The 18,591-nt window shown below is 41.2% G+C and overlaps 1 protein-coding gene across 3 annotated transcripts in view; it reads right to left on the minus strand.

Annotated features, from left to right (window-relative positions):
* The window catches only part of VGlut (Vesicular glutamate transporter), a 511,784-nt gene that overhangs the window by 107,751 nt on the left and 385,442 nt on the right, over positions 1-18,591 (minus strand). For all 3 annotated transcript variants that reach the window (XM_067154057.2, XM_067154059.2, XM_067154058.2), the window contains one exon: positions 1,581-1,640. In XM_067154057.2, coding sequence (XP_067010158.1) covers positions 1,581-1,640 — 60 coding nt within the window. The remainder of the gene's footprint in view (positions 1-1,580; positions 1,641-18,591) is intronic.

Below are 18,591 nucleotides of genomic sequence, written 5' to 3' on the forward strand. Positions count from 1 at the left end.
CTGCGCATACCCGCAAATATACTCTACTACAGACCTACATATAGACAGTTCCTTTTCTGCTGGTCTTGTATTGATTGATCTACGCGAAGTGTGTCATTTCTGTGTTTATATCACTCATTCCAGGCAATAACAAGATGAGTAAAATAATGAAAGTTGTCGTGAGATATCGAGTAGGTCTGATCAAGCTAAAAATGCTTTACTTTACAGCAAAAAAAAAAAAAAAAACATAAGTCTTAATGTGAGGATATAACTGTTGAAGACCTATGTATGGAGTGTTATTTTGTATGGAAGTGAAACTTCGACATTAGGGGAAAGAAAAGAGATGCGACCACTTGTATTTGAAGCTTGGTGCTATAGGAGATTACTGAAAATTAGTTGAAGAGAAATGTTCACGAATGAAGATGTTCTTAGAAGAGCAGGAGAGAAAAGATGCTTTATGCCGGCGGGATTATCTAATAGATAATATGCTTCGACATCATGGGTTATTGAAGAAAATAATAAAGGGACTCATAGAGAGAAAAAAATATAGAAGACGATCAAGATTAGATTACATGACGTAAATATTAGGTGACATGAGATGTGATTCCTACTATGAACTGAAAAAGAAAGCAGAGAAGAGAGAGAGAGAGAAATAGAGAGAGAGAGAGGGAGAAGGAGAGAAAGAGTACGAAACCACTGATTGTCACCGAATGTTTTAAGAACAAGCTGCGTCATATGAAAGAGCTTTTTGAAAGAGGGTTTGGATTTGATTTTGTATAGTTCCAAATATTAATGACTTAACTGCTTTGTATCGTGAGTGAAACTATCTTGTCCTATAATGACCAAGCATTGTTTTCTTATGTGAACCAGTCAACACCAAACTGGTGTAAGTAACATTTGCATTTTGTTAGCTAGTAATATTTAGCAGTTCTCATTAAAAAAAGGCAGCTTTAAATTAACTTCCAGTAATGCATTTACAAGATAATTATGTCCACGTCCACCATGTGAACAGAACAAAACGTACTACACACAAGACAAACGGACTTATCAGATTGAAGCCAATTTCGTTACTAACATTCAGAATATGAACAAGATAACTCGTCTGGTTGTTACTGAGGAGTGCATTGTATTCTTGAATAATCCGGAAGTAAAGTTTGGCTATTTATTCAGTATTATGATGGCACTTCTTATCTTGTTTGTGTCAAATGATGAAGAGCACTGAAATCACAACAACAAGAAAAAATGACGTATCTGATTCCTCCCGGGTATGAGTGATATATAAACAAATATTTATAATTTTTTCAAGGTCGTTTCTAAGCAGCCTTTTTTTTTTTTGCTAGGGGCTTTACGTCGCGCCGACACAGATGGGTCTTATGGCGACGATGGGATAGGAAAGGCCTAGGAGTTGGAAGGAAGCGGCCGTGGCCTTAATTAAGGTACAGCCCCAGCATTTGCCTGGTGTGAAAATGGGAAACCACGGAGAACCATTTTCAGGGCTCTAAGCAGCTTTAATGTAAAGGATAACATTACATGGAAATATTTAAAAAAGCATATTCATCTGACAGAAAACAAATAAATACTTATAAAATCTGGTAACTTACCCGAGGTTCATATGTTTAAGGTTCTTGTTCGGCAACTCGAACTCTTCATACCGGATGTTCCTGCAAAGAGAGAGAAAGTCAGAGTTAGATAAATATCAGATTACAAAAAGCTTTACAACTCGTTCGGTTCAGTTCAACAATTTTCACACACGAGATTTGAAGAGCCTACTAAGATAATTTGGACATACATTTCCAGTTATGTAGGAACAACCTGCTTTATTTTCAGGCTGCCATAAAAACAGGGTAAAATATATCAGATTGTATCTATACAGTTCTATTAATAGAAGGAAGCTCTAAATTAAAGGAAGATATGGTAAACAGTGTTCAGTGCGGCTTTTCAGTACTGTAGGGGCGGTGTCTCAGAATCTTGATGGATCTTTGGATGACGATAGTCACAATTTCGGGGATGAGCTTCATTGGAATTTGGAAGTGCTTCCACGAGGCGGCAAAGTGATGAGGCTTGGTGGCGCGAGCTCCGACAGTTATCCCCATTATTTCGATTTCCTGTGGGTGGTATTGCCGGCCCCGTGGTGTAGGGGTAGCGTGCCTGCCTCTCACTCGGAGGTCCCGGGTTCGATTTCCGGCCAGGTCAGGGATTTTTACCTGGACCTGAGGGCTGGTTCGAGGTCCACTCAGCCTACGTGATTAGAATTGAGGAGCTATCTGACGGTGAGATAGCGGCCCCGGTCTAGAAAGCCAAGAATAACGACCGAGAGGATTCGTCGTGCTGACCTCACGACACCTCGTAATCTGCAGGCCTTCGGGCTGAGCAGCGGTCACTTGGTAGGCCAAGGCCCTTCAAGGGCTGTAGTGCCATGGGGTTTGGTTTTGGTTTGTTTGAGGGTGGTATTAAGATTTGTAGTACGGAATAGTGGGTTTGCAATCTTTAATCTACAACAGTATTTGATAAATGACAAAATATTTCAACAGTACTCGTGATTTATTTAGTTTTTGCCATAGGTATTCAGAAATATTCAAATATTTGTGGTTGATATTTAAACATATGCTTCGTATCTTTTTTTACATCGTTATGCCCTACTCAGGAGCACGGTTGAACTTGTTTAGCTGATATGTTGGCCTTCCCTTCCTCCCAAAATCTCTTTATCCTGTCGCTGAGCTTCTTCCTTCGTTCTTCTGTCCAAGTTATAGTAGCTCTGGTGTTGAGTTTGTCTTCAAAGTGGTGATTGTCGATTTTCGTTCTGAATTTACATCTGTCCTGTAGAATGTCTTCTGAGATGTTGATTTCCTGGAGATCTGTTTCAATTTCACGAAGCCAGCTGTTCTTGGTTTCTAATGAAACGGCCAGGTTGAGAATTCTTTTAGTTAGCCTGTTAGTGTTCATTCTGATAATGTGTCCATAAAATTTCAATCGTCATTTCCGAAAAGTGTGAATTTTTTCAGAATGACAATATATCTCATGGGATGATTTTTTCCCCATATTCCAGCTATAAAAAGTGGGCCAAATATTTTTCGTAAAATTTTCCTATCCCGTTTCTCAATGTCTTTGCTTAAAGATCCGCCACCAATGATTAAGGTTTCTGAGGCATATAACGCTTCAGGTTTGATCACTGTATTATAGTGTCTAAGTTTTGCATTTCGAGATATTGATTTTTTATTATACCTGTTCCAAGTGATCGTGTATGCTTTCTGTAATTTGGACATTCTTTCTTTATTTGCTTCGCGGTTTAAACCAGAGGGCTGAATAATTTCTCCCAAATATTTAAATTGGTTCACTTGAATAATGTTGCCGAATTTAGTTATCACAGGTTGTCCATATAAGTATTGTGAGGCTCATACCATGTACCGAGTTTTCTCATACGAAATTTGAAGTCCCGTTTTGATGGCAATTTCATGTAGTTTTTCAATGGAATAAATGCTTCATGCCTATTACTGGAAAGGATTGCTAGCTCATCAGCAAAGTTCAGACATTGCACGTGAATTCTGTCTTTACGTAGTCTTGTTATTATATATATATATATATAATTCGCTGGGGCCATCAAAGACCACGTTAAGTCTTGTTGCATTTGACACTGAACTTGGCCTTCTTTAGAGCCCAAATTTCCCTCATTCTTTGTGAGTGGGCCTGCTTACGCTCCTCTGTCCAAGGGGCTCCGTGTCTTCTCTTCGGTTGCTCGTCTCGGTTTAACCCGTTTGTCAATATTTTCTTGCGGAAGAGATCTCTGTTAAGGGCGTCTTCAGCTGAGATATGTAGCATTTGCAGGTCTTCTTTGGTATTTCTAAACCAGGGAATTGTGGTTTTGGGGTTTGAATCAAAAAAGTGAAAGATTTCTTTAGTTAACTTTCTTCCGTCCATTCTTTTCAGATGACCGTAAAATCGTGCCCGTCTTTTTCTGATTGTGTCGGTAATTTTCTCTATTTTGCTGTAGACTTCCTTGTTGGATCTCTTTTGATGGATTCCATTTCTGTACATTGATCCCAAGATTGCTCTCACAATTTTGCGTTCTCTTTTCTCCAGTTCTTCAAGGAGTCCTTTGTTGGCATTTAGAGACAGGGTTTCGGCTGCATATAGAACTACTGGCTTCAGAACTGTTTCATAGTGACGTATCTTGGTGTTTTGGGAAAGGCATTTTTTGTTGTAGATTGTGCGGGATGTTTGGTAGGCTATTTCCAGTTTGCGTACTCGCTCCTGAAGTGCTTCTTTGTACAGTCCATTTTTCATGATGATCTCACCCAGGTATTTGAATTTGTCTACTCGGGTGATGTCCCCGTATTTTGTATGGAGTTTTGGTGGAGCCTCCTTGATGTTAGTCATTACTTCTGTTTTCTCAAACGATATCTGCAAACCAGTTTGTTCGGCAATTTCCTTTAAAATTTCAACTTGAGCTCTAGCGGTTTCTATGTCGTTTGAGAGAACAGCAATATCATCGGCAAATGCTAAGCAGTCTGTTGCGATCCCCTTGGATTTGGTTCCTATTCTCAAAGGAATGTAGTTGGTTTCCTGTAATCTCACCCGCCAGATTCTGATGATCTTTTCAAGAACACAGTTGAAGAGTATCGGGGATAGCCCATCACCTTGTCGGACTCCTGTTTTGATGTCAAAGGAATGAGAGAGACATCCGTGGAACTTCACCTTGGATTTTGTATCGGTCAGGGTGGCTCTAATTAATGCCAGCAGTTTCAAATCAACTCCAAATTCATTTAAGATGTTTAGCAGGACTTCCCGGTCAATGGAGTCGTACGCTTTCTTAAAGTCCACAAAGACAGACACATACTGCTTGGACCTTAGTGTGCAATATCTGATGATCGTTTTGAGATTTTGGATCTGTTCAGCTGTTGAGCGACGTTTTATGAACCCTCCTTGGTATTCACCTATTTGATGTTCGACTTGTGCTTCCAAACGCTCCAGGATGGCAAGTGATAGAATTTTGTAAGTCACGGGTAGCAAAGATATTCCTCTGTAGTTGTTGATGTTCTTCATGCTGCCTTTTCTGTGTAGTGGATGGATCAAAGCTATTTTCCAATCTTCGGGTAGGGTCTCCTTGTTCCAAATTTCTTCTATTTGCTTTTGCAAGATATCAAGTGATTCCTCTGGGGCATATTTCCATAGTTCTGCTACTACTGAGTCTTCACCCGGCGCTTTATTATTTTTGAGACGGGCAATGTGGCGCTTGATTTCATCTCTGTTGGGTGGTCTGGAATCTGGGTACCTGAGTAAGGGTTCCTTGGTCTCAATGGCGCTTTGCGGTTTAGAGCAATTAAGTAAATTCTTGAAGTAATCTGCCAGAATGCTGCAATTTTCTTCATTTGACGTCGCCAGTGTGCCATCCTTTCGCTCAAAGCATAGAGATGGTGGTTTATAGCCAGTGAGTTTGCTTTTGAAGGCTCTGTAGTACTCTCTGCTTTCATTCTTCCTAAAGTTTTGTTCTATCTTTTCAATGAGAGATTTTTCGTATTTACGTTTCTCAGTTCTGAACACCCTAGCTGCTTGGGCATGTTGGGTTTTGTAGGTCTCCCAATCATTTTCTGATTTCGTAGAGTAGTACTGTTTCCATGCATTGAGTCTTTCTTGGAGGGCTGATTCGCTGGTACCATTCCACCAGGCATGCTTTTTGCTTCTCTTGATTCCTGCAACGTCTTTGGCAGCCTCAACAAGGAGACTTTTGGCGTTGTTAAAGTCACAGTCGTTTGGTCTAGCCTTCTCCTGGAACTCCTCGACCCTTTGCTGAAGTTTATCGTTGTCGAAGCGTGTGATCTGTTTGGTTGTCTTCCTTGTGTTTGCGGGAATTGGTTTGAATTTGATAAGAGACATATAATGATCTGAGGCCACATTGATGCCTTTCTTTACCTTCACATTCATAATCTCAGGGCTGTTTCTCCTGGAGATTGCAACGTGATCAATTTGGAACTCTCCGAGAGCTTGGACAGGAGAACGCCAAGTCATTTGCTTTCTGGGTAGATGGCGAAAGTGGGTCGACATGACCTGCAGGTTGTGATTTTCGCAAATGGACACCAGTCTTTTGCCGTTGGAATTGGTTCTTTTGTGAGCAGGGTAATTTCCTATAACTTTCTTGTACTTCTGTTCACGACCTAGTTGGGCATTGAAGTCACCCAAAAGAAGCTTGACATGGTGTTTGGGGATTTTGTTTAATTTTTCATCCAGTAGGTCCCAGAAATTATCAACTTCGTCTGGATCAGACTTGTTCTTATCGTTTGTAGGAGCATGTGCGTTAACTAGGGCGTAGGTTTTGTTCGCGCATTTAATTGTGAGTATAGACAATCTGTCATTCACAGGTTCGAAATTTGCAACCGACTGAAGGATCTTGGTTCTAACAGCAAACGCGGTTCCAAGCATCGCAGCTCCATTGAGGATTCCTCTTTGCGCTTTGCTCTTGAAAAATCGGTAGCCTTCGGATTCAAAAATCTCTTCATCTGGGTACCTTATTTTCTGTAGGGCCATTATGGATATCTGATTTTCGTGAAGAGCTTTGGTGAGGGTTTTCAGCTTGCCAATTTGTGTAAGTGAATTTATGTTGAAAGTTGCTAGAAAGGTTTTAGATTTTGGCCTGAGTTTTTGACTCTTCGGGGTACACCGAGACGCTCCGACTCGTCTCTTGCATGATGTCGAGTCTCCCCCAGAATCCGAACGAGACTCGTGCGCCGTGGCATTCACGACGAGGGATTTATCCGAAGATTTACCCCCTGGGGTATGTTTCTTGAAATGTTGTGCCATCATCTTTTTGACTTGACTTTGCATTGGACGCGTACCCATCCTTTTACAACTAGGGTTGTTAGCCCTAGAGGTTGCCTCAAGATGTTTTCTGGCTTCTGGTCATTTACCAGTCTTCGCCATAACCCTGGCAAGGGACCAGTTTTTTTTTCACGGTGGTATTTTTTATGTTCTTACTACCCTCTGACTCTGCTGGCGGCAGAGCCAGCGAGCTTCCCCAATTCCAATGGGACGCGCCCGATGGAGGTAACCGGTAAATCCCCACACGGGTTATTATTATTATTATTATTATTATTATTATTATTATTATTATTATTATTATTATTTAACAATACTTTTACGTCGTATTGACACAGTCAAGTTCAATCAATCAATATTGATCTGCATTTAGGGCAGTCGCCCAGGTGGCAGATTCCCTATCTGTTGTTTATATGGCGACGATGGGATAGGAAAGGGCTAGGAGTGGGAGGGAAGCGGCCGTGGCTTTAATTAAGAGACAGCCTCACCATTTACCTGGTGTGAAAATGTGAAGCCTCGGAAGCCATCTTCAGGGATGCCGACAGTGGAGTTCGGACCCACTATCCCCCGGGTGCAAGCTGACAGCTACGTGTCCCAACCCGTGCAGCAACTCGCTCGGTCGTAATGTATAATAATTTTATTGCTTTTGCGAAACGTGGACTTTTTTGTGCTTTTAGGAGAAGGCAACGTGCTGAAGTTCCGTCGCGCAGGAGTTATTTTACGTGCGATTACATCAACCAACATGAAGCTGACGTATTTTAGCACTTTCAAATAACACCCGACGGAGCTAGGATTGAACCTGCCAATTTGAGCTCAGAAAAATAGAGCTCTGTCGTTTGAGCCACTCAGTCTGGCCCTTCTAAATAATAATAATAATAATAATAATAATAATAATAATAATAATAATAATAATAATAATAATAATCCCCCATGGCGCAACAGCGGGGCCGAGGGGTACCAAGCGACCGCTGCTCAGCCCGAAGGCCTGCAGATTACGAGATGTCGTGTGGTCAACAGGACGGGTCCTCTCGGCCGTTATTCTTGGCTTTCTAGACCAGGGCCGTCATCTCACCGTCAGATAGCTTCCCAATTGTAATCACGTAGGTTGAGTGGACCCCGAATCAGTCCTCAGATGCAGGTAAAGAACCCTTACCTGGCCGGGAATCGAACCCGGGGCCTCCGGGTAAGAGGCAGGCACGCTACTCCTACACCACAGAGTCGGCAATAATAATAATAATAATAATAATAATAATAATAATAATAATAATAATAATAATATATGCAGTCTTTGAATTTTGCTATTTGATCAGTATCTCGTGATGGAATTTTCTTGTAATAGTGCACATATAATTTGTTGGACTCCTTGGCTAAATGATCAGCGTATTGGCCTTGTGTTCAGAGGACCCCGGATTCGATTCCCGACTGGGCTGAAGACTTGAACTTATTTCTTCAGTTCTTCTGGCTCGGGGACTGGGTGTTCAATTTCATCTTAATACACTTCTCTTCATCTACACACGTCACACTATCAGCTAGCAAATAAATATGCAATTGTGAATACAGTTCTCCTCATAGAGTTGGCGTCTAGAAGGGGATCCGCTCGTAAAACTGAACCAGATTTGAATCACGTGATCCCAATAAATTAGGAACATTCCAAGAAGATAAAGTAGAAGAAGCCATATTATTTCCCCTACTTTGCCAGCAAGTAGCACGTGGTCACAACCCTAAATATTGACCATACTGAACGGTGTTCAACTTCGACAATCTCATGGAATTCAGTATTTTAAGGCAGGTACGCTATGATCCTGTCATAACGTAAAAGGAGGGGCACAACACTTCTCTCAAGGGATGAGGTACATCTACTGCGAATTCCATTTTAGTGAATGTTTCTTTTCTTTTTAATAATAATAATAATAATAATAATAATAATAATAATAATAATAATAATAATAACAATAATAATAATGGAAGAAAGCACACTCGGAAAGAATGAAAACCTGGTGGGCCCGCAAGGAGGCAAACAGTTGAGATCTCGCTGTCCTTAGTGGCCCTAAATAATAATAATAATAATAATAATAATAATAATAATAATAATAATAATAATAATAATAATAATAATGTCCGACTCGCTGGCTGAATGGTCAGCGTATTGGCCTTCGGTTCAGTGGGTCCTGGGTTTGATTCCCGGCCGGGTCGGGGGTTTTAACCTTCATTGGTTAATTCGAATAGCCCGGGGGCTGGGTGTTTGTGCCGCCCCCAACATCCCTGCAACTCACACAACACACATAACACTATCCTCTACCACAATAACACGCAGTTACCTACACATGGCCGATTCCGCCCACCCTCATCGGAGGGTCTACCTTACAGGGGCTGCACTCGGTTATAAATAGCCAAACGAAATTTATTTAATAATAATAATAACCAATACTTACCTAGACACTCAAAATACACATTTTTTTCAGAAACGTACTAGCCTACATATGTTACAAATTTTTGGATGATTTTTAGCGCCAAGGTCTCCTTAATATCACCAAATGAATTCAATAATATTTTCGCGATTATAAAAGGGTCCTCGATCAGTTCGCCGAATCGAAGTAGCGATGTGGCTATAAAGTGGCTCATTATCTATTCCTCAGTCTGCGAGCTGCATCACGCATCTCCCCCTCTAATGGAGCACTCTGATTGCGATGGATACGCGAGCCATAAGCGGATCATAATTGGAGACTTGTCGAGACAGTGTTATTAATGGAGTGGTTATTCATTTCTGCCTCGCCTCAGCTTCATAAATAAGGCTACCCTCCCCCTCTTTACGATCAATATTTATGTGTTCTATTCTACGGTTACTGCTCCAGAAAGCAATTTGTCAATAAGAACGGCACCCGCTTTCTAACATTTATTACTCAGTTGAAATTGTCCTTTAAATATAAGGGATGGTTTCAGTGGGTCGCTCTGCCCCTTTAAGAGCTCTTTTTGTAACATGAGAAATTGTCGATGCGTATCATGACATGACGCAAACGAAAGACTCTGACGAACAACCGAATCAATACAGAAATCCAAGAAAATTCCATGTCTGTCCGGAACCATTGATATCCATTCTTCTTCGGCCACTTTCGGCTGGTACTCAGATATCTTGAAAACCGAATGAACTTCAGTGTCTAGCATTCAAGAAGTGGAAATTTTGACTGAAAAGGTCTGTAACTTCGGTATTATGAAGTCCCATGTAGGAAATTATCCAGAAACAGATCGCGTTATGTTTCCAGGGAGGATGTTTTGTACTACTAATTCAACACCCTTAATCAGATTACTGCACCAATTAGCCCATCTGGAACTCGAAGGATTATATTGCGTTAATTTATTGACTAGCACTTCCTACGGTGATAGGCTGCCTAAACCTGACAAAGAATGCCATAACAGTTAAATATTAAATGTATGTTTAACCATGAAGAGTTTTATGGAATTAATGCTTCTCGCATGCAGTACAATAGAGTAAATTTCTAATAAATTGGACGGAGCCTTTAATGGCGAAGACGGCTAAATCACAATATATATTCTTGGGAATGCCCGCACTTTGAAAAACTCAACTAAGGATTGTGATATGGTTCCTCTTACTCCGATGAAAATCCTACAACCTTAATCAGGAGATGTTGTATTTGTATGATACTTTGAAGTAGCTGTTGTTGGTTCATAGATCTCTCGCTTCTCCACATCTACCTCTGCTGGCTGACTGGAGTTGACCTCACATCTAATCGTAAGGTCCAGAAATATGCAAAATCTTTTTTTCGGTCAATTTCGATTATATCTATTCCCCGGTTGCTCCACCGTCAGCGACACATGGCACCTCTTCGTGTACCTCGCAACCTTTCTGGGAGAATGATGCTGCAATTCTAGATCGCATTCTGTTGTGCCTAACATTCCTAAGCAAGTTCAGGCTCACTGCAGTGTCTGCAGCGGACTTCAGGGCCCGTACAGGAACCATGTTGTATTGCATTTTCGGCGCGTTTTTCCATTCGGATCTGGAGAGTCCATTTAGGGTGTCAATTCACCGGTTAGCCGGTGTGTATTGCTAATGGAGGATGGCTACTTTGCCGTGAGTTCTTAATGTATTGTCTTCGGGTCAAGGGATTTTAATCTGAAATGGTTAAGTCCCTTGGCTCGGGGCTGGGTAATTGTGCTGACCGCAACACAACACTAACCTCCACCACACTAACACTCATTTCTTCATACACGCAGACGCCGCACACTCCACCCTTGTCGGAGAGCCTACATTACAAGAGCTGCACCAGGCTCCCAATAGCAACACAATACAATAATAATAATAATAATAATAATAATAATAATAATAATAATAATAATAATAATAATAATAATAATAATAATAAATGTACCGGGCGGTACACCTCCACGCCGCTAATTTAAAATGTGCGCCAGTTGAAACTCCTCTGCTGGAGGAAGTCTGAACTTTATCGACGGTATTAATTTTCAAGTTTCTCAGAAGATGTCACTACTTGGAAAGTTTGGAGTTTTTGAACTGTGCCACTTTTGATGTATTTTTGTTTTACCGGTAGTAAGAAGTGTGAACTTTCTCTTCTAGAGGACACTACTGAAGAACTACAATAGTGCACCCTAGTGCGAAGAAAAAGAACTGTTCTTTTGGAGAAAATTTAATTTCAAAAGTTTGTTCTTTGTTAAATTTCCTTCTGTCATTGTTTAAGTTGGCAATATTAACCCTTTCTTTCCCCTTGTTTTAAATCTAGCCAATCCCGAATTTCTTTAATTAATTTTCCACCAATAATATGTTTCTTCTTCGTATTGCGTAGGGGTTTTCTCGGTGAACCAATAAAATGATTGTGGGCGGGTGTTTTCCTTCCTGAAACGCCTCGAACTTTCCGCGAGAGTATATAAACTGCTGATTTTAGGGTCTCTGTGCCACTTCAGTACCATCTTTCAGTGTGTAAAGTACATAGCAGGGGGCGGGGAGCGCCTCCTTCTTTGGGGAGCAGTTCTACACCAAGGTAATGGCCTTTTAATATCTTCTTTTCTTGCTAGCTCAGCAGTTTAACTCTCGGGGCGGGTCCGAAGCGTTCCTACCATGTAACCTTTTCCTAAAATGTAACGTCTCTTAACTCTATTCTCTTTAAAGTCACATATTGGAATAGAGAGTGCTTAACCCTCTCGAGCTCCCACTCATATTATTTATTTTGAGGTGAACTTATTTTTTTTACAACCGATTCTTCCTTAATATAATGTAAATTGTTCTTTTCTGAAGTCACCTCTGTAGTATGGGATTAGCCCTTGCATTAACGGCCTAGTGCCAAGTAGGTTTTAAATAAAGTGTATTAGGAGTGCGGAGAGCTTCCTTTCAAGTTGGTATTTTAGAGGCCATATAATTAACCTTTTCTCACTTAATAGGCCTCAGTAGATTGGGTATTTTACCCCTGTGTTTATGTCCGTTGAGGACAGCTTGAAGGTGGAGTTTGGTGTGGCCTGGGAGAGGCCTAAATTTGAGAGCGGGTCGCTCTTTAGTGTAAATTGTTGTTGTTGTACGCCTCGAGGAGGCTTTACTGTGTATTTGGAGCAAGTGCTCCGGGGCTTGATTGTGGTCTTCTGCCCCTCTGTTAAATCTTGTTTTGAGGTAAAGTTGGGCTAGTTGCCCAAGAATTGCGAGGTCGGGGCTCGAAGCCCAAATCCTGTAAATACTGTAATTGTACTTTTGTTGCCTTACTACTCTGTACCTGCCATTCGGGTTATTTCTGAATTTTGGAAAGAAAATATAACCTTGTTAAATTTTACATTAACTTTAATTTCGTAGTTTGAGACCTATTCACACCCGCACCTTCTTTCACCTCTACCTACCACGGAAATCTCCGTAACAATAAACATTAACTGGCACTACTTCAAAAGTTAAATTCCTAGGCGAAATTTCCGAGCCTTTTCCTGTTAACACCGGGGTCCGTCAAGGGGATGGTTTATCACCGTTACTGTTTAACTTGGTACTTATGAAAGTAATCAGGACCTGGGAAAAGGAAACTAAAGGAATAACCCTTGGAAGACTACGTAAAGACAGAATTCACGTGCAATGTCTGGCCTTTGCTGATGACATAGCAATCCTTTCCATTAATAGGCATGAAGCAATTCATTCCATTGAAAAACTACATGAAATTGCCATCAAAACGGGACTTCAAATTTCGTATGAGAAAACTCAGTACGTGGAAGGAGCCTCACGATACTTATATGGACAACCTATGATAACTAAATTCGGCAAAATTATTCAAGTGAACCAATTTAAATATTTGGGAGAAATTATCCAGCCCTCTGGTTTAAACTGCGAAGCAAATAAAGAAAGAACTTCCAAATTACAGAAAGCATACAGGATCACTTGGAACAGGTATAATAAAAAAGCAATATCTCGGAATGCAAAACTTAGACACTATACTACAATGATCAAACCTGAAGCGTTATATTCCTCAGGAACCTTAATCATTGATGGCGGATCTTTAACCAAAGACATTGAGAAACAAGAAAGGAAAATTTTACGAAAATTTTTTGGCCCAGTTTGCATAGATGGAATTTGGAGAAAAAATCATCCCAGGAGATATATTGTCATTCTGAAAAAAATTCTCACACTTTTCGGAAAAGACGATTGAAATTTTATGGACACATTATCAGAATGAACACTAACAGGCTAACTAAAAGAATTCTCAACCTGGCCCTTTCATTAAAAACCAAGAACAGCTGACTTCGTGAAATTGAAACAGATCTCCAGGAAATCAACATCTCAGAAGACATTGTACAGGACAGATGTAAATTCAGAACCAAAATCGACAATCACCACTTTGAAGACAAACCCAACACCAGAGCTACTATAACTTGGACAGAAGAACGAAGGAAGAAGCTCAGCGAGAGGATGAAGAGATTTTGGGAGGAAAAGAAGGCCAACACATCAGCTAAGCAAGTTCAACCGTGCTTCTGAGTAGGGCATAACGATATGTTATTATTATTAATAATAATATATCGTTATTATTAATAATAATAACACGGATTATCGAACCAGATATTTACGTATTTTAAAGATAAGGAGACCTAGCCAATTTGGTTCTAGGAGGTGGAAAGGGACATAAAGGAGATGGGAGTCACTTGTGAAGATATACAAGAACAAAACTCACTCAGGAGGAAACTAAAATACCACCAGGGTTTTCGAGAAAGGCCAAAGTTTGAAGACGGGAAGGACGTGGACAGAGGAAAGAAAAGAGTAGCACCGGCAAAGAATGGAAGAGCACTGGGTAAAAATCAAAGCCCAGAGAAGACAGATGAAATAACACGGTCCATAGTACGCTGATGAGAACAAATAATAGTAATAGTAATAATAATAATAATAATAATAATAATAATAATAATAATAATAATAATAATACCGGGCGAGTTGGCCGTGCGTGTAGAGGCGCGCGGCTATGAGCTTGCATCCGGGAGATAGTAGGTTCGAATCTCACTATCGGCAGCCCTGAAGATGGTTTTCCGTGGTTTCCCATTTTCACACCAGGCAAATGCTGGGGCTGTACCTTAATTAAGGCCACGGCCGCTTCCTTCCAACTCCTAGGCCTTTCCTATCCCATCGTCGCCATAAGACCTATCTGTGTCGGTGCGACGTAAAGCCCCTAGCAAAAAAAGTAATAATAATAATAATAATAATAATAATAATAATAATAATAATAATATTAATATAATTAGTATAATTATATCCAAATGTTAAAGCCTATACTTAGCCAAGTACTAAGGCACTGTTTGTTGGTATATGACTTGCTTTTCTCCATATACTTCTTGCGGTTGAAGTAGGCGGGATTCAATCCTGACAGCTGGATCGAGGGTGTAAGTACGGGGATGAGTGGTTAAGACGGTTGAGGCCACTGGCCTTCTGACCCTAACTTAGCAGGTTCGATGTGCGGCTCCATGGCTAAATGGTTAGCATGCTGGCCTTTGGACACAGGGTTCCCGGGTTCGATTCCCGGCGGGGTCAGGTATTTTAACCATCATTGGTTAATTTGGCTGGCCCGGGGGCTGGGTGTATATGTCGTCTTCATCGTCATTTCATCCTCATCATGACGTGCAGGTTGCCTAGGGGAGTCTAATCAAAAGATCTGCACCTGGCGAGCCGAACTTGTCCTCGGACACTCCCGGCACTAAAAGCCATACGCCATTTCATTTCAGCAGGTTCGAACCTGGTTCAGTCTGGTGGTATTGGAAGGTGCTCAGATACGTCAGCCTCGTGTCGCTAAATTTACTGGCACGTGAAAGAACTCCATCGGGACAAAATTCCGGCACCTTGGAGTCTCCGAAAATCGTAAAAGTAATTAGCGGGATGTAAAACAAATAACATTATTTTTGTTATAATGAGGATGTAAGGAGTGGTCCAGTTCTCTTTGTAGGCGATGCTGTCGAAGAGCCGGTTACTGCCTTGTTCTGCTATTCCCTGCATCTCTTCGTGTACGATGCAGCCTACTTCTCGAAGAACTTGAGAGATGGTGTAACTGTCTCGCATTAGACAGAGCACTCCGTGATGGCAGAATCCGATGATTTGGGCCAAAGTTTTCATCTTGCTACAACAACATCGACAGTAGTTAACGTCCTGTCTCCTAACCTAGACGGCTCGGACTGCTACTACATTAATTACAACCATCTTAATTCCACCCTTATATTTTAGAATTAGTGTGGCCCTCGTGGTGATACATCCACCTGTTTTCTAGTGTATATTATTAAAACAGGGTTACATAATTTCCTTTTTGTTTTTGAGGATACTAGAAGTTGAATTCTCTATCCGAGTGTTTTTTTTCTAATTTTCTTCGCGTCTAGAAAATGTTCCTTCTAATTTACCACATCGTTTTCCGTTTCCAGGTTATTTTTTCCAGACATGAGTGGCCTTCCTCCTTCAGCTTCATTATGTTTCGGACATACTAGTTACGGGAATTCCTTCAACAACCACAGGAACTAACCCGTCAACGATGGGTAATCGCTAGGTAGTCAGCAATAAAGTAAGTAATAGTACACTCACGTCCTAGTGCCCATGCGGTACAGTTCTTTTCAGGCCCATCCCCAATGGAGGCGAGCTTCGTATACCACGCTAACAACATACGAGCACTCCTCTCATTCTTAAATTTCTGTCAGTACCGGGAAACGAACTCAAACCACCGAGTACGACAACACAGTCTGAGCAATCTCCTTCTTCTTCTTCTTCTTCTTCTTCTTCTTCTACTACTACTACTACTACTACTACTACTACTACTACTACTACTACTACTACTACTTTGCCTTATCCCACTCAGGTGGGATCGACTTTTCTGTTAACTCTCCTCCTGTAACTTCGACCTTATATTTTCCTCAGGATTGGTACTATTCAGGTCCTTCCTGATGAAGGATTCCCTTCTTCCCAGAGCTGGCTGACCTTCTACTCTCGGTCTCTCCACTCTGTACGTCACATAATCTGCTGGTCTTCGCTGAAGGTGAGTAAACCCCCTCAGTCGATTTTCCTTCACTTTCTCAGAGACTGGTGTTACTCTCAGATACTGGCAAAAGGTATCATTGGGAATTTTGCCTAACCTGCTTACTCACCGGGTCCATAAGAGCATCTTCATCTCATCTACATGAAGTTTCTGTCTTTCTTCTTTGCAGCCCAGTACTCCGAACCATATACAATGGCTGGACGGAAAATCATTTCGTAGATTTTGCCCCACATGTGAGGAGGGACCTTGCTGTGACATAAAACTCTGGCAGCAACCCGCCACTGTTGACCCGAATGCTAATATCTCTGTCAAGGTCTGCGCTATCCTGTAACACTGATCCGAGTTATCTGAAGGTATTGGTTTTTTCTAGATCTTCATTCCCAACTTTAAACCATTCGAACCATCAAGTCACTTATGGAGAAATTACAGTGGAGATTCTCCGTTTTAGTCTTGTTTATCTCGAGTCTGAAAAAGAGGATTATACACTTTCCTTTTTTGTTTTAGCGAATACTACCGGTCGAATTCTCTATCTCATTTTTTACAAGTTGCTTTACGTCGCACTGACACAGATAGGTCTTATGACGACGATGGGGCAGGAAAGGGCTAGGAGTCTGAAGAAAGCGGCCGTGGCCTCAACTAAGGTTCAGGCCCAGCATTTGCCTGGTGTGAAAACGGGAAACCACTGAAAACCATCTTCAGGGCTGCCGACAGTGGGGTTCGAACCCACTTGAGCGACTGCAGCTTTTGAGCTCGGTAATTCTCTATCGCAGTTTGTTTCTAATTCTCCCCGCGTCTAGAAAAAATGTTTCTTCACTTTTAAGTCCAACTCGTTGGCTGAACGGTCAGCGTACTGGCCTTCTGTTCAGAGGGTCCCGGGTTCGATTCCCGGCCGGGTCGGGGATTTTAACCTTAATTGGTTAATTCCAACGGCACGGGGGCTGGGTGTATGTGTTGTCTTCATCATCATTTCATCCTCATCACGACGCGCAGGTCGCCTACGGGAGTTAAATAGAAAGACCTGCACCTGGCAAGCCGAAGCCGTCCTGGGATATCCCGGCACTAAAAGCCATACGCCATTTAATTTTTCGTTTTAAAATGTTTTTCTTTTTCAGGTTACGTTTTTCCAGACATGAGTGGCCTTCATCCCCAAGCTTGATTATGTTTCGGACATACGAGTTACGGGAATTTCTTCAACAACCGCAGGAACTAACCCGTCAACGATGGAACAAGAGGTACAAAGTGGAATAAAATTAGTATATAAAGAATGGTACATTTAGTGATTAGTTAACATGAAAATCTCCAGAAGTAAATTTGGGAGCGTGATTAAAATAAAAACACATTAAAAATTATTTCTGTCTAAGATATCATGCCAAGTGTTCAGCATCTGCTGTGGTGTTCCCAAGCTTTCACCCACAAGAACTACACTATCTGCAAATAGTAAGCTCCACGGAATTACGTTCTGAATGTGTTTTGTTAGTTCTTCCATGATGATGACAATCGCAGCAATAAAATACAAAAAATACTTTGTATTATCCGAACGCATTGTTTATGTATTCAAGCTTTCAGCTGACTGGAAAGTTCAAAGTTGAATAAATGAATTACATATATTCAGATACAGAAGGAATAGAAAAACATAACTAGCTGCGACTGACAGTTATGTGAACTAATTTCTACAATATACATTAATAAACGTAACGAATGCAAAACAGGAGTTACTGAGTAAAATAAAATATGTATATAAATACTGGTATATTTTAGTGAGTAGTTCACTTGAAAATCTCCATAAGTAATGTGGGAGCCCGTTTGAAAAGAAACCGCAATGCAATCATCCTCTTCTTTTTCTGTTTTGCCTGACTATGGACCACGTTAATTTGAATTCAGTGTCATCTGTTTCTGGGCTTTAATCCTCGCCCAGTACTCCTTCACCCTTTCACGTGTAATCTCCTCCTTTCTTCTGTCCACGGTGCTTGGGTACGGGATCTAACTTTTCTTGAAACCTCTTGGTGGTCTTAACCTGCGACGGAGAAGGTGGACTTCAGTACGACGTAGGTGGTGAAGGAGGCAGCCCAGTGCTCGGGATTATTGGAGTAAAAAAAGTATCTTAACTACGTTAGGGGCAGATATCAGACTAACTCACGAGTAACTGATCCCACAGAGGGGGGGCTGTGAACTAACCTCCTCTGAGGCTAGCAAACTCACTTGTATCCCTTGTCGATGTCTAGACATCGGCCCCAAACCGAATCATTCGAATCTACATGATGAGAATATCAAGGTGGTAAGCAATCCACCGTTATCAAGAACAACGTAAGTGAAC

The sequence above is a fragment of the Anabrus simplex genome, chromosome 9, assembly GCF_040414725.1.
Source record: "Anabrus simplex isolate iqAnaSimp1 chromosome 9, ASM4041472v1, whole genome shotgun sequence".
NCBI lineage: Eukaryota > Metazoa > Arthropoda > Insecta > Orthoptera > Tettigoniidae > Anabrus > Anabrus simplex.